This window comes from Mustelus asterias, chromosome 7 (assembly GCF_964213995.1).
Source record: "Mustelus asterias chromosome 7, sMusAst1.hap1.1, whole genome shotgun sequence".
Taxonomy (NCBI): Eukaryota; Metazoa; Chordata; class Chondrichthyes; order Carcharhiniformes; family Triakidae; genus Mustelus; species Mustelus asterias.
The window spans coordinates 69,438,392-69,457,415 of record NC_135807.1 but is presented as its reverse complement, the minus strand read 5'-3'; the positions used below and the strand labels follow the sequence as shown (position 1 = coordinate 69,457,415).

General features: G+C 43.1%; 1 protein-coding gene across 3 annotated transcripts in view; it reads left to right on the top strand.

Annotated features, from left to right (window-relative positions):
• The first annotated feature begins 2,079 nt into the window (after positions 1-2,079).
• nsmaf (neutral sphingomyelinase (N-SMase) activation associated factor) overlaps positions 2,080-19,024 on the top strand; it is an 84,544-nt gene continuing 67,599 nt past the window's right edge. Inside the window, exons 1-6 of one of the 3 annotated variants that reach the window (XM_078216210.1) lie at positions 2,080-2,253; positions 11,129-11,218; positions 12,288-12,366; positions 14,931-14,998; positions 15,101-15,137; positions 18,802-18,852. In XM_078216210.1, coding sequence (XP_078072336.1) covers positions 2,210-2,253; positions 11,129-11,218; positions 12,288-12,366; positions 14,931-14,998; positions 15,101-15,137; positions 18,802-18,852 — 369 coding nt within the window. In that variant the 5' untranslated portion in view covers positions 2,080-2,209. Of the gene's footprint in view, positions 2,254-8,689; positions 8,820-11,128; positions 11,219-12,287; positions 12,367-14,930; positions 14,999-15,100; positions 15,138-18,801; positions 18,853-19,024 lie in introns of those variants that run through there. The other 2 variants (XM_078216209.1, XM_078216211.1) reach the window with 2 other exon arrangements.

Below are 19,024 nucleotides of genomic sequence, written 5' to 3'. Positions count from 1 at the left end.
ACCATCTCTGGTCGTTGCTGGTCTCTCGGTCAGTGTCTGCTGGTTCCTGTTGCAGTATCTCTGGTCTCTGCTGGTGCATGTGCGAGTGTCTCCGGTCATTTCAGGTTCCAATGAGAATGCCTCTGGTCTCTGTTGGTACCAGTGAGAGTGTCTCTGGTCTCTGCTGGCCCTGGTGGCAATATCTCTCCTCTCTGCTGGGTCTGTTTCAGTGTCTCTGATATCTGCTGGCCCCTGTGGCTGTGTTTCTGTTTTCTGCTCGTTAATTTGGTAGTGTCTCTGCTTTCTGATGGTTCCAGTGGCAGTGTCTGCTGTCTGTTGGTCAATATGTCTCTGCTTCCTGCTAGCTTCTGTGGGAGTGTTTCTTTCCTCTGCTGGCTCCAATGAAAGTGTGCTTATATCTTCTAGTTCCCTTGGCAGTGTCTCTCTTCTCGGCTGGTTACTGTGTGAGTGACTATGGTCTCTGCTAGCTTCAGTGGAAATGAGTCTAGTCTCTGCTGGTGCCAGTGGAAGTGCCTCTGGTCTCTGCTAGATCAGGTGGTAATGTCTCTAGTCTCTGCTGGATCAGAAGCTTTTTTCCAGGATGGAAGAGTCAATTACTAGGGGGCATAGATTTAAGGTGCGAGGGGCAAGGTTTAAAGGAGATGTACGAGGCAAGTTTTTTACACAGAGGGTGGTGGGTGCCTGGACTTGCTGCCAGGGGAAGTAATGGAAGCAGATATGATAGTGACTTTTAAGGGATGTCTGGTCAAATACATGAATAGGATGGGAATAGAGTGATATGGTCCCCGGAAGGGTCGGGGGTCTTAGTTCAGATGGGCAGCATAGTCAGTGCAGGCTTGGAGGGTCGAAGGGCCTGTTCCTGTGCTGTAATTTTCTTTGTTCTTTGTTCAATGGCAGTGTTAGCAGTCTGGTGTCTGCTAGTCAATGTGGGAGTGTCTCTGGTCTCTGCGGGATCCAGAGATAGTATCTCTGGTTTCTGATGCTTCCAATGGCAATGTCTCTGTCGAACCCAGTAGGAGCGTTCCTGGCCTCTCTCTTAGTTCCAATTGGAGTGTCTCTTGTGGTTCCAGTGGGAGTGTCTCTGGTTCCAGTGGGAGTGTCTCTGACTGCACTTGGAGTGCCTCTGGCTCCAGTGGGGGTGTCTCTGGCTCCAGTGGGGGTGTCTCTGGCTCCAGTGGGGAGTGTCTCTGGTTCCAGTGGGGATGTCTCTGTTTGCTGTGGGAGTGTCTCTGGCTCCAGTGGGGGTGTCCCTGGTTCCAGTGGCAGTGTCTCTGTTTGCTGTGGGAGTGTCTCTGGTCCCAGTTGGAGTGTCTCTGGTTCCAGTTGGAGTGTCTCTGGTTCCAATTGGAGTGTCTCTTGTGGTTCCAGTGGGAGTGTCTCTGGTTCCAGTGGGAGTGTCTCTGACTGCATTTGGAGTGTTTCTGGCTCTCGTGGGGAGTGCCTCTGGCTCCAGTGGGGGTGTCTCTGGCTCCAGTGGGGAGTGTCTCTGGTTCCAGTGGGAGTGTCTCTGGTTCCATTGGGGATGTCTCTGTTTGCTGTGGGAGTGTCTCTGGCTCCAGTGGAGGTGTCTCTGGTTCCAGTGGCAGTGTCTCTGTTTGCTGTGGGAGTGTCTCTGGTTCCAGTGGGAGTGTCTCTGGTTCCAGTTGGAGTGTCTCTGGCTCCAGTGGGGTGTCTCTTGTGGTTCCAGTGGGAGTGTCTCTGGTTCCAGTGGGAGTGTCTCTGACTGCATTTGGAGTGTTTCTGGCTCTCGTGGGGAGTGCCTCTGGCTCCAGTGGGGGTGTCTCTGGCTCCAGTGGGGAGTGTCTCTGGTTCCAGTGGGAGTGTCTCTGGTTCCATTGGGGATGTCTCTGTTTGCTGTGGGAGTGTCGCTGGCTCCAGTGGAGGTGTCTCTGGTTCCAGTGGCAGTGTCTCTGTTTGCTGTGGGAGTGTCTCTGGTTCCAGTGGGAGTGTCTCTGGTTCCAGTTGGAGTGTCTCTGGCTCCAGTGGGGTGTCTCTGGTTCCAGTGGCAGTGTCTCTGTTTGCAGTGGGAGTGTCTCTGGTGCCAGTGGGAGTGTCTCTGGTGCCAGTGGGAGTGTCTCTGGTTCCAGTGGGAGTGTCTCTGGCTCCAGTGGGAGCGTCTCTGGCTCCAGTGGGCGGTGCTGTCGTGTGGCTGCGCTTTCTGTAGTGAGGCCCTGGCTGTGTTTTCCGGAGCTGATGTCGCTTTCTCCCAATGGCTTTTGTGAAGAAACAGCAGCAGCAGCGCTGCAGGGAGAGGTGGGTGCCTGGCGGCGCGGGCAGCTGTACTCGAGGCTCCGGCTTGGGGCAGAAAACTAGGCCCCAGAACTGGGACAAACTTTGAGGAGGGGTGCGGGGAAGGGGATCAGGGACCGGCGGCTGGGGGTGGGTATCTGGGGCGGGGTCTGCGGGGGGTGGCAGGGTGTGTGGGGAGAGGGGTTGGGTGGGGGGGGGGGGGGGGGGGTATCAGTGTCGGGGCCTCCCGCTCTGAGCCCCGCTCCTGCGGGGGGTGGGGAGGGGGGTTTGGGGGGGTATCTGGGGGACGGGGGTATCAGTGTCGGGTGCTCCCGCTCCTGCGGGGGGTGGTTTCAGGCTGCAGCTGTTGATTGGAAACTCTATTTTGTTGTTGATTGAGCCACAAGATGTTGCGGTTGGAGAGGCTTCTGTCTTTAGCCGGTTCCTGTTGTCAGGCTTGGATCATTCACGTTTCTTGCCTTAAAATCCCCTGAGTGTTTTGTCTTTGCTGCAACTTACATTCTTTTTCCTTTTTTTTGCAAGTTGATTTCCTTGTCCAGGGCATTACAGTTTGAAATGATTTCAGTTTCTTGACCTGTTGTTGTGTCACTGCTATTTCAGTTTTCTCAATGTGGTGAAGGCTCCTCGGCCTTCACTCTGGCTGTTCTGAACTAACTGCTGCTGCATCTGCCCATGGTCTCTGCTGTCTTTCCCACATTGGTTTGAACAAAATCAACATTCAATCCTGCGAAGGATCATAGGAAATCTCTGAAGCTTTTTGTGGATTGTGTTTGTTAGATTGTAAATAGATATTTATCCAGTGAATAACTGAGCCACAGAGACCAGGGAGAAGCCTTTATTTCTTCATGGGGCATGAGTGTCACTGGCTAGGCCAACATTTATTGCCCATTCCTAACTCCCCTTGAGGAGGTGGTGGCGGTATGCTTGCCTTCTTGAACCACCGCAGTCCATGCCAAGTTTAATAAAATACTTGTGGCAGTGTCTCAGATGCCAAGTTTGATAGCCCCTCGTAGCCACAGCGGTGACAGCGATTACATTTTCTGTGCTTCAGGGTTAGAAAGCAGGAACTCAGACTTGCTTCATGCTCTTAATCACTATGCAGGAAATTATGTTCAAAGTGCGGTATGCAGGCAGTGAATAAGAATAGTATTGTTTTGGCTCTTGTACTTAAATAATTTGCTGATGTCCATTGTTGAAGCTCGGAGGTGAATAATGGGTACCATCAGTTGGACATGATATCAACTTTGGCCTAGTGCTTATGAACTGAATACTTGTCAGGAAGGGAGAATATTTTTTAAAGGTGCAAGCCATAAGCTTGCAATTTAATAGCCTTCTGATTGATGTCTAGCAATAGTTATTTGTAATTTAAATCGAGTATTGCGTTGCATCATTTACTTTGCTGATCTGCTGAGTAAAGTGTAGAGTGACTTGTGACTCCTGCGCTTGCTGCTACTTAACTGAAAAATACTTGTCTTAATTTTTGCCATGTTGATGTAACTAATTTCTTCTGTGGTCATTTTGGGAGCCACTCTGAACTTGAAACCATTACATTGCTATCTCTTTTTCCCTACTTTTTTTTTCCTACTTTTTTTTAAAGTTTATTTATTAGTGTCACAAGTTGCATTAACACTACAATGAAGTTACTGTGAAAATCCCCTAGTCGCCACACTCTGGCACCTGTTCAGGTGTACTGAGGGAAAATTTAACATGGCCAATACACCAACCAGCACGTCTTTTGGACTGTGGGAGGAAACCGGAGCACCTGAAAGAAACCCATGCAGACACAGGGAGAATGTGCAGACTCTGCACAGACAGTGACCCAAGCCAGGAATCGAACCTGGGTTCCTGGCACTGTGAGGCAGCAGTGCTCGCCACTGTGTCGCCCAACTTGCACTCCTCTTACTGTCTCCTTTCACTCGGTGTCTACTTTTAGATGATGATGTTCTGTGTTTTCCTACCTTAAATATGCTATATAAATGTCAATTGCAATAATTGAATACAAGGCATGAAACATTTCTGGCCTTGTGTGAGTTCTATTTGTGTAAGTCCACTGCAACTATTTGTTGGTAGTTTATTTCTTTCAAGATCTACCAATCTTTAGATGTTATATTAAATTTTAAAATGACAAAAAAGTGAGAATGATGCACGTTCCTGTTTACTGCATCAGAATTTCACTATTTTCATTTAGTGTTCATTCCACAGTTGTGTAAAATATTATCGCAGAACAGGAACTAGATTAAAGTTCGTGCTTTAAGTATGTTGGATTCTTTGAGAAGCCCATGCATTCCTTGTGATTCACTGCATAGTATTGTAAGAAAATTGATTTGCAGTTGGAAGCAAAGCTATAGGTTGCTTGTGATTAATTATATATTGGAAAATACACAGTACAATGAAATATGCTAATGTGTCCATATTACTTCACGGTGTGACTGTAATGAGTTATTGAATTATTAAAGTTGCTTTCGAGACATTAGGAAGCACGTCTACACATAAAGGGTGGTAGAAGTTTGGAACCAAGTTCGATCAATTAATTTTAAATTTGAGTGATAGAATTTTATGAGGCAAAGGTTTTAAGGGATGTGGAGCAAAGAGAGGTCTGTGGAGTTAGGTTAAAGGCCAACCATTATCTTGGTCAGCAAAACAGGTCTCGGACTAAATGGCCCTACACGTGTTCCAATGTAGCTACAATCTATCTTTTGTATACAACTATGGATGACCCCACTGACCTACAGTGTCATTGTAGGCGGCACGTTGAGTGCTTCAACTTGCCCTTGTTTAGGCATCCTCAGCATTCTGAGTACTACTGTTGAGCAGCGGCTTGAACAGGTGACGCCCCATCATCAGTGACCTCGGTTCCATAAATACCTCTAAGCACCTCACTCAATTACCCTATGCTCGGTCTCGACCTGTGCAGTCTCCCATTGGCTGTGCTGTCAGTACCCCAAGTCTGAGTGCTGCATTCCCTGACTTTGTGCGCAATCAGTCTTTTGAAGTACAGTTTCTCACCCAGTCCTGGTTCCAGCACTTTCCTATTGAAATACTGCTAACTCTTTAAGCTGAGTTGCATATTTCTGCTGAGTCCCCCACCTCTTCATTCCCTTGCACCCAGACCGTATTCTCAAGGTACTAAAATAAATTGAAACCAAATCTCTTGGGTTCAAACTATTTAATGACTTTTTTTTTCCTTTCTTGTGTTTGAGTTTCCATTGACTTAACCAGACAATGCATCCCCTCATTGGTTTTAGCCTTGTGCTGCAATGACCCAAGTCCCCTCACACTTCCTTTTTTCATCAGTAAGATTTCTTTCTTTAGTTCAACTTCCTTTCAATCCAAGTTCTCTACTATGTAGAGTTCTCTTTTCTGTATCTAGCCCATATCCCAGTATTCATCTCTGACAGTTGGCCACCCGTTACCAAAAAAGGTACAAGATGTGAATTGAATAAATCAATAAAATGTTTATGAGAGATTTACATGTCGACAGGAGAGGAAACTGAATAAGAGACATTATAGAAAGTTGATTTGTTGTAAAGGGTCATAGGGTGTCAAATATACAGAGGGAATAAGGAAACACCCAAGCTGTATAGCGAGTGGAAGGCAAATTGAATATGGATCGGTCTAGCTACTTGCTCCTGAGTGAGTGGGAGCCCAACTTAAATCCAAGCCAGGAGTCCTGAGTGCATATTCTTTGTCAGTGGGGGAAGCCTGGCATCCTTCATTAGTGGTCAACTGAACAATGCGGCAATGAAAAACATTCTCCATGCTGCAAAGCAGCATGTCTGCCAGGTCCAGGCTGCCTATCAATGTTAAATCAGACTGAGAAAGAGGAGACAAATGGACTGACAAACTAGGCTTCAGCATCATAGCCAGGGATCCTTGATCAAACATAAGCTGAGGAAATATAGGATAAGCCCCAAAGTAAAAATCATACAAGGCTATGAGGATGCCCTAATTTCTTCTCTATTATTATTATTTTTTAATATAATGAAGTTAATGCTGGTAGACTCAATGATATGTACTGAGGAAGGTTCACACAGTAAGAAGTTTAACAACACCAGGTTAAAGTCCAACAGGTTTATTTGGTAGCAAAAGCCACACAAGCTTTCGGAGCCTTCAGCTCCTTCTTCAGGTGAGTGGGAATTCTGTTCACAAACAGGGCATATAAAGACACAAACTCAATTTACATAATAATGGTTGGAACGCGAATACTTACAACTAATCAAGTCTTAAAGGTACAAATAATGTGAGTGGAGAGAGCACCAAGACAGGTCAAAGAGATGTGTATTGTCTCAGACAGGGAAACCTGTTGGACTTTAACCTGGTGTTGTTAAACTTCTTACTGTGTTTACCCCAGTCCAATGCCGGCATCTCCACATCCTGAGGAAGGTTGGCCGAGTAAGTTCCTGGTCCTGTTGTGCATTTAGTGACAGCTCTGAGAGGCCCTGTTTGCTAATCCTTTGAGCAAAGTGAGCCAGAAATTCAACAGCATACCTATGAGTCATAGGCTATTTTTACCACACTTCAGAAACATAGCTATAGCAATGAACAACTGTTTGCCACATGCTGGCAATTATATATCTCTACAAGTTGTGATTTCTGCTCCAAGCAGGAAAACCTTTTTTTGCTTGTTGCTTGTCTTCCTAATTTTATTGTAGTGTTCTATATTTTGGCTAAATTTGGAAACAACCTTTTGCTGATATGGTTTTGTAAGTTTGAAGAGCTGTTCATACAAACGTACTTATTGTTTAAATATATTGAATCCACCCTAACACCTGTTTCAGCTTGCCATTGCTTGGAAGTTTCTTATTAAAGACAGATTCAAGTGAAAGGAAAAGGGCTAGACCAATTATGTTTTAGACCTGATAAAGTACTAAAATTGCTAACAGCTTGGGTAGCCCGTAGTCTAGAATGGTGGTGTCCTTCCACAAACATATAAGCCAATGGGCAAACCTCTTGACTGCCAGAAACATCAGCCATAATTTCTTTGATCCAATTTATGCCAAAATTTACCCTGGTTTCTTTGCTGATTACACGAGTGGCAGCTTGCACAGAAATTTATTGAGAATCTTAGTAGTAGACAGTAGGATGCAAAGACTAATGCAAAACAGGCCTAAAGTGGGGCTCATGGGAAGCATGGGGCATATGCCATATTCCTTGTTTAGGTCCCATTTAATCACAGTGATATGAAAATTGAAATTTGAAGACCTCAAACCATCATTCTTCCACATTAAGCATGACATGTTTAAAAATAAATACACTCATGATCAATTTCTGACATAATAAAACATTCAAGGATTTAGAAAATACTTCGCAGGTCTCTTCTTTTAGAAGAACACAAGTAGTGGCTTTGGATTCTGCTACAGCTAATATATTTAACATAACTTTTTGCTGTTCAGAATTGGTGTAAGTGCATGAAATCTGTGTTTTCTGGTCTTTTGCTTTGGGGCTGAGCAATATTAACCAGCTGATTTGGGTTTTGGTGGATGTAACGGGGAATGTGCCACCGATAAAAGAAATTTGCGCACATTGATGTTGGTATAAATTACTTGCATGTAGAATTCTGAAGTGGGAGATAAGACACAACTCCATCATTGGGGGTAGTGTGTTAAAGTGGATTGGGGACTGGCTATCCGACAGGAAGCAAAGAGTCGGAATAAATGGGTGTTTTTCCGGTTGGAGGAAGGTAACTAGTGGCGTGCCGCAGGGATCGGTACTCGGGCCGCAACTGTTTACCATTTATATAGATGATCTGGAGGAGGGGACGGAGTGTAGGGTAACGAAGTTTGCAGACGACACAAAGATAAGTGGAAAAGTGAACCGTGTGGAGGACGGAGAAGATCTGCAGAGAGATTTGGACAGGCTGAGTGAGTGGGCGAGGATATGGCAAATGGAGTATAACGTTGAGAAATGCGAGGTTATACACTTTGGAGGAAATAATAACAAATGGGATTACTATCTCAATGGAAACAAATTAAAACATGCTACCGTGCAAAGGGACCTGGGGGTCCTTGTGCATGAGACGCAAAAGCCCAGTCTGCAGGTACAACAGGTGATCAAGAAGGCAAATGGGATGTTGGCCTATATTGCGAGGGGGATAGAATATAAAAGCAGGGATGTCTTGATGCACCTGTACAGGGCATTGGTGAGGCCGCAGCTGGAATACTGTGTGCAGTATTGGTCCCCTTATATGAGGAAGGATATATTGGCATTGGAGGGAGTGCAGAGAAGGTTCACCAGGTTGATACCGGAGATGAGGGGTTTGGATTATGAGGAGAGGCTGAGGAGATTGGGTTTGTACTCGTTGGAGTTTAGAAGGATGAGGGGGGATCTTATGGAGACTTATAAGATAATGCGGGGGCTGGATAGGGTGGAGGCGGAGAGATTCTTTCCACTTAGTAAGGAAGTTAAAACTAGAGGACACAGCCTCAAAATAAAGGGGGGTCGGTTTAAGACAGAGTTGAGGAGGAACTTCTCCCAGAGGGTGGTGAATCTCTGGAATTCTCTGCCCACTGAGGTGGTGGAGGCTACCTCGCTGAATATGTTTAAAGCGCGGATGGATGGATTCCTGATCGGTAAGGGAATTAAGGGTTATGGGGATCAGGCGGGTAAGTGGTACTGATCCACGTCAGATCAGCCATGATCTTATTGAATGGCGGGGCAGGCTCGAGGGGCTAGATGGCCTACTCCTGCTCCTATTTCTTATGTTCTTATTACGTTTTAGAACATAGAAAAACTACAGCACAAACAGGCCCTTTGGCCCACAAGTTGTGCCGAACACATCCCTACTTTCTAGACCTATCTATAACCCTCCATCCTATTACGCTCCATATACTCATCCAGGAGTCTCTTAAAAGACCCTATTGAGTTCGCCTCCACCACCCCTGACGGCAGCCGATTCCACTCGCCTACCACCCTCTGTGTGAAAAACGTACCCCTAACGTCTCCCCTGTACCTACCCCCCAGCACCCTAAACCTGTGTCCTCTCGTAGCAGAAGTTTCCACCCTGGGAAAAAGCCTCTGAGAATCCACCCGATCTATGCCTCTCAACATCTTATACACCTCTATTAGGTCTCCTCTCATCCTTCGTCTCTCCAAGGAGAAAAGACCGAGCTCCCTCAGCCTATCCTCATAAGGCATGCCACTCAATCCAGGCAACATCCTTGTAAATCTCCTCTGTACCCTTTCAATCTTTTCCACATCCTTCCTATGGTGAGGCGACCAGAACTGAGCACAGTACTCCAAGTGGGGTCTGACGAGGGTCTTAAAGAGCTGCATCATTATCCCTGGAGTCCTAAACTCAATCCCTCGATTGATAAAGGCCAGCACACCATACGCCTTCTTAACCACCTCCTCCACCTGCGGGGCCAATTTTAGAGTCCTATGGACCCAGACCCCAAGGTCCTTCTGATCCTCTACAGTACTAAGAGTCTTTCCCTTTATATTGTACTCCTTCATCCCATTTGACCTGCCAAAATGGACCACGACGCATTTATCTGTGTTCAAGTCCATCTGCCACTTGTCCGCCCAGTCTTGCATCCTATCTATGTCCCTCTGTAACTTCTGACATCTCTCCAGACTATCCACAACCCCACCAACCTTCGTGTCGTTGGCAAACTCACCAACCCATCCCTCCGCTTCCTCATCCAGGTCATTTATGAAAATGACAAACAGCAAGGGTCCCAGAACAGATCCCTGGGGCACACCACTGGTGACCGACCTCCATTTAGAAAAAGACCCATCTATACCCACTCTCTGCCTCCTTTGGGCAAGCCAGTTCTGGATCCACCGGGCAGCAGCCCCTTGGATCCCATGCCCTCTCACCTTTTCTAGAAGCCTTGCATGGGGGACCTTATCGAACGCCTTGCTAAAATCCATATAAACCACATCTACCGCCTTCCCTTCGTCAATGTGTTTAGTCACATTTTCGAAGAACTCCACCAGGCTCGTAGGGCACAATCTGCCCTTGACAAAGCCATGCTGAGTATTCTTGAGCATACTAAACCTCTCTAAATGCTCATATATCCTGTCCCTCAGGATCTTCTCCATCAGTTTACCAACCACTGAGGTTAGACTCACCAGTTAGTAATTACCTGGCCTATCCCTATTCCCCTTCTTGAAAATAGGAACCACATCCGCAATCCTCTGGCACCTCTCCCGTCTCCATCGACGACGCAAAGATCATCGCCAGAGGCTCTGCAATCTCTTCCCTCACCTCCCACAGTAACCTGGGGTACATCCCATCCAGACCCGGCGACTTATCTATCTTGATGCCATTCAAAGATTCCAGCACAACCTCTTTCTTAAAGTCCGCATACTCAACCCTTTCAGTCCACCGCACGCCCACAGTACATCCACCCATGTCCTTCTCTGTGAAAACCGAGGCAAAGTACTCATTGAGCACCTCTGCCATTTCTACTGGTTCCGTACAGACTTTCCCGCCTTCACCTTTTATTTTGGAATGCTAAATTTGCCAGGAAATTCAGATCCAATGTTTTACTTTTACAAGAGTAATTCTTACAATATTTTTAGTACATTTCTTAATTTTCTGGAGTAATTTGCTGTATGTTGTGTATATAATTGACTTATTGGTAGAATTTTCCCCTGGTATTTTATACTGTATACATAATATATGCTATTGTGAGTCTGACGGGCACATGTTTTGCATCTGTAATGTTAAGGCTACATAGTTCTTGAATACTGTAATTTGTTTGATTTTAAAACTGCAATGACTTAGACACACTAAGTAAATTGTGTATAAATCTAATAACCGTTCCTCTTAATATCTGCTAAACAATTGCCTAAATTTATAGCTTTAACTTTTGGCAATGAAAAATAATTTCTTTTTTGGTGCTCCAGTTCATTTTCTTTATATATTGAACAGGTTTTCTCTGCTGATGCTTGACCTCGAAGAGTATTACTTTGACCATCACACATTTTATTATGTATTTACCAACAACAAAGGAGAAAAAAGGTACTGTATGAAATTTGGAAAAGTCAATTCAAGTAATTGTGTTGCGTGATTATTGTCTGCTTCTTACTATTTATAAGCAACAAATGGGGAGGCTGTGTGAAATATAGCTGTAACGTGAAAAATTGTACACGAAGAAAGAAACTACAGCGCATTTGGAGAATAGTATTCTCTGAAGTTAGTTCTGAGTTGGAAAATTCCTTTAATTTTAAGCTTGCCGAGGGCTAAAGATTTCTAGTCCTTGATCCAAAAGGTCAAAGGCCAAACACTTTGGCCCATGTTCTTTTATTTAAAATAATTAATTGATGCAATTTTTATATACAACAGAGATGCTACAATTGGGTCTCTTTCACCCAGAGTTAGGGATGAGACTCAATATTGTCACCCTTCTGATTGACATCTGGTGACTGTAGCTGCAAGTGGATAAATATGAACATCAGCTGAGGCCGGGTTAAACCTGGTTGTGATGTCCTTCACAGATACTAGACTGCCACTATCTACACATGATGGATGGCCACTTGGGTGGGGGCTGTCCGTACTTATGGTATAGTTTCAATCATAAAGTCAATTAACATTTTTCAACATTTATCTCTAATCTTTTTTCTGGTGCACAACCTAACAAAAAGTTCAGATCCAGAGAGATGCTTCTACTTGTCTATGAGAAGAAATTTTTAATGAAAAATAACTGTATCCTCCAAAACTTGATGCTAATTTTAAATATCCTTTCCAGTTTGTAAGAAACTGAACCTGGTCAACTTTGTGTTGTTTTAACAACTACAGAAAACACGTACTTTGGTGCTCATCTTTTATTAGAGTCACTTGGAAGCACCGCTATGCATTCCTTTCTCTTTACCTTTTTCAGTGTGTTCTTTTGTTTCATTAGCTAACATCGGTGTATCCATGTTATAGTAACACTTTCAATGGGGGAAAGTAATTTTTTCCAACACATTTGTGCACTGTTTTGTGCTATGGGACAAAAAAGAGATGCGTAGGCCTGAGCACAGTATGATTAGTTTTCTATTCTGATATGTTTGCCTGGATATAGAACTTATAATGCCTTAATTTGTTGCAGATCGATTAAAGGTTCTTTGAAGATTTGTTCAAAATCCCTGATCTTTGAACCAGATCAAATATCAGAACCTGTTTTAAAGGTACAGTCAGCAAGAACTGTTTCACATATATACAATACTTGGTGTTTAGTTATCATTTATGTATCTTTACGATATTTGGAATGTTTTACATATCCCACACACTTATTCTTCAAGAATAGATATTAGGTGTACACTGGAAAGGATTAAATTTGCCATTTACAGATATTTGCCTTTCAGTTCTTTTAACTCCTAATTTGCATTTGCAATGTCAGTGGTGTGACCTTCTGTAGCATCACTGTGCATTTTCTTTCCTCTGATAATCTCTGGCCTCAGATTTAGAGCTTAGTCACTAGCCTGATGAACAAGAGCTGTGTTCCCTCATCAAGTATTTGGCAAGTGGACCCTTATTTTCTTTATATCTTTTACAGTTGACGAGAAACTGAATTTGTTCAATTTTGGATTGTGTTTAAAAGCTGCAGTGACCAAGTTATTTATTACTTCAGTTTTCATGTTTCAAATCTTGAATTCAAATCACTTGGAAAACACCACTGTTTGTTTTTTTTCTCTTTCTCTATTTTAATTATGTTCTTTTGTTTCATTGATTTACATTTGTGAATTCCTGAAAGATTTTCTTCAACACTTGTCCCAGCCAACCATCTGCACCCATTAATTGAAAAAAAAATGCCCGGCACCCCAGAATCTACTCCAATCACCACTTGCTGCGCTGCCTGCATCTGCAGATAATGTAGCTCTTGATGGCAACCTTACATCCCACACCCTACCATATCATCCCACTCCACCCATCAGCTCAGCTCCCAGTCAAAAATGCAGAAGTGAAAGGAGAGAAAGAGAGAAAAGGAGATGTAACATAAGAGGAAATAGGAGGCAGAATAAGAGACACGCAAGCATAAGAGGAAAAGGAAGGCAGAAATGGAGAGGTTGGCGAGAGAGAGAGAGATCAGGAGAAATCGGGACAGCAAAAGAGGAAATGAAACAGAAGAGAAAAGAGCAACAGCAGATAGCTGAGGCTGAAAGAGGTTTTCTTACCAACTATATCACATGGTTTCGATAATGTATATATGGAATTTCAGGTTAGCTCAGTTTGTATCTTGAATTTCAAGTAGTGTATAGTCAAGTAGCATATTGAGACATTTTGAACATTTATAATGCATTTTGTGGGACAATGGAGCATTAATTTTCCAAGTGTATCCAAAGAAAAGAGTAAATTATCACATTTACCCTAGCAGAAAAGCTAATTGAGCTGAGGAAATATTTGTCTTATGAGCGATGCTTCTGGCCTGAGTTGACTTTAGAGTTGTACATTCAAAAGTTACAGTATGGTTTCTGTGTTTTTGGCCAGGATTGGCATTTTAACAAAAGTATTCATTTAAAATTGTTCACCTAAAGGATTGTGAATCTTTGAAATTCTCTTTCCCGGAGGGCTGTGGATGCTCAGTCTTTGAGTATACCCAAGACAGAGAGAGAGATAGATTTGTTGGATACAAGGTGGATTGAAGAATATGAGGATAGGATGGAAAGTGAAGTCGAGCTGGAACTTTACCTAAATGCAGAGAAAGCTCAGAGGGCTGAATAGCCTACTCCTGTTCCTATTTTATATGTTATATTTTGTATCTAAATGTAAGAGACAAATAGCCACTTGCAAGAGAGCATGCTTAAGAGACAGTGCAGGAAAGAGAAAAAGCACATGTGAAAGAAATAAAGATGGAAAGATTGCAAATCTTATCATTTAAATTTTTCAATGAGTTTCATTGAAATAGGTGCAGACGCTGTAAACAGACGCTATGCTATGAAATTCCTTAGTACGCAACCCTTTAGTGCAAAACATAGCAATAATCAGAAATATGCATCTATATTTAATTATAATAAAAATGTCCATAAGAAATAAAAACAGAACAGTATTAATGATTCAGGACTGTCACCTTTAATCAGAACCAGTTGTTAACTGTTTCTCACCACAGATGTAGCCTGATCTGTTGAGTATTTCCAGGATTTTGTGTTTTTATTTCAGATTTCCTGATCCACAATTATTAACTGCTTTATAAGAGTTGTTTTCAAATTTTGTTAGAAGCTTTCTGCAAATATTGGTATATTTATCACTGATTGCTCATGCAAAATTTCCAAAAATCACCTTCAATGAACCAATATTAAACGGTACCAATAGTGCAGGCATTTTTCAGTATCCAGTGTGATTTAACTTGCTCAACAACTACTCATTTATACAGAGTTAAAATTGAGCCATTGTGTGTGAATTCTAATCTGTTGAAGCTTCAGGTCGTGAACAGAGATCTGGATTTCACATTATGACTCATGAACCCTTTGGCAATGTCCTGTTCACCCTGGGGTATGCAAATTTTAGTTTTAAAAAACATTACTGGAAGGATCTGCTACATTAGTGCCCAATATGTGAAATAATCTTATGCATATATAATTTTGAACCAAGATGGAAATGTTTCCACTTTTAGTTGTGAAGACTGCAATTACCTGTCCGTGTGCAATGTTTTTACATTTTTACTGAAAAATAATTTGTTGCATTTGAACTCAAGTCCTTGTTTATAACTTGAGAGTGGAGCTTTTTCTGTATACTAACCTTTGGAAATTTGCAGTTCCCTTTCAGAGAGTGCAGCAGAATTGAAGAGATAGAAGATAAGAACAGTAATAATCCTTTTGAAGAGTGAGTTTCGGCTTTTGCATATACAGGTTTTCAATTTTATTTGAAGTACAATACTCAGAGTGGTGGATTCACATTTATTCCAATTAAAACATGCTTTTCCAGAAATCGAATTTGTGGATTTTGCATCACGTGCTGTCAGGTAAGATTCTTTCAATATTGATTTGCCCTGTGCCTTTTCACTTAGTGTTCTCTCTCTGGTGCACACTTTCTCTGTCTTTTGCATACGGTAATTGTCTGTCATTTCCTTCATTCAATTTATCAATTTTGTTACTTGCTTATTCTTGTGTCCTGGGGCTTGCTCATTGCCTCCTTTCTCTACTTCTGTTTCTCTCTATTTCTTGCTTCCCCTGCTGTATTTCATTTCCCTTTTCTTTCTGCTCTCATTTTAGTCTATCTTTTTTTGTCTTTTGGACCTAAGGCTGGGAAAATTAATAACATTAGCCTCTGGCAAGCAGATTAGAGGCTGCCACATTGGGTGTTTGGTGGGAAGGGGCTATCTGCTATGGTGGGAAGGAGTGCTGAGAACATTCTCTCCATTTGCAGCATTTAATTACATGAATTTGATGCGAGTGCGCATGTAACAAAACTCGCGTTGGAGGATGCTCTGCAACACAGCAAAATTAAACTTACTAAATGTTTTTGAAGGGCGAATCTCTCAAGATTTCCTGTGTCACAAAACAGGAATAGCGCATTATTACAAGAAAATGACTTTAGCTGAAGTGAAATTCATTTATTTGGCTTTGTGGATGTGAGGGCTCTGAACCTGTTGATCTAATGTATATCATTTTATTTTCAAGGCATTTGTATTTACATGCAATAACATAGTGATTCCAGTGGATTTAATATGTTAAAATGTGGATGGGAATTGTGCATAGGGAGAATAAAGCAGACTGACATTCAAAAAAGCCCAAATGTCCTACATACAAAGGCTTAGCTTCATTGGAATGTCAGGACAGCAGTATCTCTGCTGCCTGACTCTATGTAGGCAGGTGGTTGCTGACCTATGCAGAATGTTGGAAGAGGAGTTGTGGTCATTGGGATGTGGTAGGCACCCACTTTTGTGCATCAGGATTGTTTCAGGAATCGTCTGGAACAAACAGCTAACTGGAACTCTGACAGATTTCCACACATTACACACTGTTGTTCCAGTATCTGCCACTTTGATGATGACTCCCGAGGCTTGCCATCAGTGGGAAGCTGAGCATTGCTAGCCCTACCCTCAGTCCTCTGATGGAAAATGGCCAGAGCAGTCACTGCCTCCATCACCAGCTGCTGAGCATCTGTGCCAAGTGCACTAGCTGGTGCATCTTGTTCTAAATATGTATCATTGCCCACTGACATGAATGAAGGCTTTGTGCCCAAGACCATCGTTTTTCTCATCCTCCCTGGGCTCCACATTCACATTGTCCTCGACAGGCTGGCCTGCTGCAGCTCATCCAATTTCCATCGCATCTCTCGTGATCTGTGTACAGTTCTGGTCACCCTATTATAGAAAGGATGCTATTGAACTAGAAAGAGTGCAGAAGAGATTTACTAGGATGCTACTGGGATTTGATGGTTTGAGTTATAAGGAGAGGCTGGATAGGCTGGGACTTTTTTCTCTGGAGCGTAGAAGGCTGATTTTATAGAGGTCTATAAAATAATGAGGGGCATAGATCAGCTAGATAGTCAGTATCTTTTCCCAAAGGTAGGGGAGTCTAAAACTAGAGGGCATAGGTTTAAGGAGAGAGGGGAGAGATACAAAAGTGTCCAGAGGGGCAATTCTTTCACACAGGGTGGTGAGTGTCTGGAACAAGCTGCCAGAGGTGGTAGTAGAGGGTACAATTTTGTCTTTTAAAAAGCATTTAGACAGTTACATGGGTAAGATGGGTATAGAGGGATATGGGCCGAATGCAGGCAATTGGGACTAGCTTCAGGGTTTAAAAAAAGGGCGGCATGAACAAGTTAGGCCGGAGAGCCTGTTTCCATGCTGTAAACCTCTATGACTCTATCTGTATGACTAGAGCAATCAATACTACAACACCTCTTGTGTGTCTCTGCTCCTATGCATTATGAACTTGTTTCTCCTGCAGCAACAGCAATGCACAGTGTCATGCTTGTTTCATGACCCAGCAGTGCTTGTCAGACAGTGCAACTTTAAATGTCCATCATTGTGTCACTTGGAGGCCATTGACTCAGACTATTGCAGTGAGCAAGTGTGTGGCTCACTATGCATGGTGGTCCTTGGAGATTCTCTATGCTTAGGTCAGCCACCTCGCCTCATATTACATTGATATCATACAAGACATGCAGGGTTGCCACCTTGCTGTTCTGCATTTCACTCACCGTACCAGATCTCTGAAGGTTATTGAATCACTGCACCCATGTTCATATGACAACCCTATAGCTATTTGCTTTTTTGAGCATCTCCAGCCATGCTTTCTTTGTGATGCTTGCTGGCCTCCTCTTCCCCTCACCCATCCATCATCCTTTCTACTAGAAACAGATCCTCTCTACATTCCCTTGTTGCCTGCAGGAGTACAATCAGGAAGACATCACTGAAATATAGTGCAACTCTTCCTCTCACTGAAACCATTCTTCCACAGGCTCACTTCTGCTGCGCCCCTTCCTCTACCCTTTGTTTGCAGCCTTTAACATGGTATTGTCAAACCACCTGTCAACGCCAGCTCCCACCTGCCTTCTGTAATTTTCTGCTCTCCTGGCAGGATGCTAACTGGCTGCCTATAGGAAGTCCTGCCAAACGACCTGCAAATGGCCTCAGCGTCAGGACATGGATTCCTTTTTCTATTCTTTGTCGGAAGAGAGTGTTGCTGGTTAGGCCAGCATTTGTTGTCCATCCATAATTGTCCTTGAAAACTCAATTGGTAAAATCATTGGAAAAGCTGTGAATCCTGGATAATATACAGCAGTGGATAATTTTCCCTTTTTGCAAAATGTAAATGATTCAGAATATTCTTTTAGAGCAAAATGGCACCGTTCACATTCTAAAGTTAACTTATATCCTTGCCAGAACAGATTTTTAACATAGGTGCTATGTTTTTATTGGTTACACAGTAAGAGTTTTAACAACACCAGGTTAAAGTCCAACAGGTTTATTTGGTAGCAAATGCCATTAGCTTTCGGAGCGCTGCTCCTTCATCAGATGGTTATTGGTTACAACAGAGGAAAGCATGAAAACATATAATAATCCTACAAAAACATTTCTTAAGGCTTTCGATTTTCTTATAATTTAATTACAGGGGACAGATCAGCACAGCAGTTGTGATAGAGTAGTTAAGAATGTGGGCTCATTTCTTTGCTTGTAGTGAGCTTCCCATCCTGGCTGTGTTAGCTCGGCATGGCACAGGGTAGAAGAGGAAAAAAATGATAGCTTCAGAATGCCATTGTTGGAAGTCTGAGAACAAAACCCACTTGCCTGTCATTTTGAATGTGGGTATTTGAGCATATTTCAGTGACCGCTTTGGGGAAATGGAGGAAAGATAAAGGCTGGGATTCTTTGGTCCTGCCGGCAGTGCACCCCCGCCCATGGGTTTCCTGCCGGCGTGGAGTGATGTCAGTGCGAATTGCCATTGACAGCGGTGGAACCAGAGAATCCCGCCGCTAGCAAGCAACACGCTACCTCCCGCTGACAGGAAACACGTGGCTGGGCGGTCGGAGAATCTTGCCCAAAGACGTTGTATATGTCAGGATTTCACACATCCGTAAGCTACCAACTAAAATCAAGTTGATTGTTGAAGTCTGAAAATTTGGGAGGATTTTTGCATTTTGCTGCGGCAGTAATTGTGTTTTGTTTTCTCTTTTAGATCTGTTTAATCAAAGAACAAAAACTCGTGGCTCCATATAAAATTGAAAGGGTAGGTTAATCTCTTTAGTTATTAAACTTTGTTAATGTGCTGTTGAATTTGGTGACTGTGTGTACTAACTTTAGCCCTGTGAAAGAATAGACTTTGCACTAAAATATATGCTTGCAGCAAACTCTTACTTGATGTGTTGTTTTGCTTGTAATGATCTTTTCTCACATAGTTA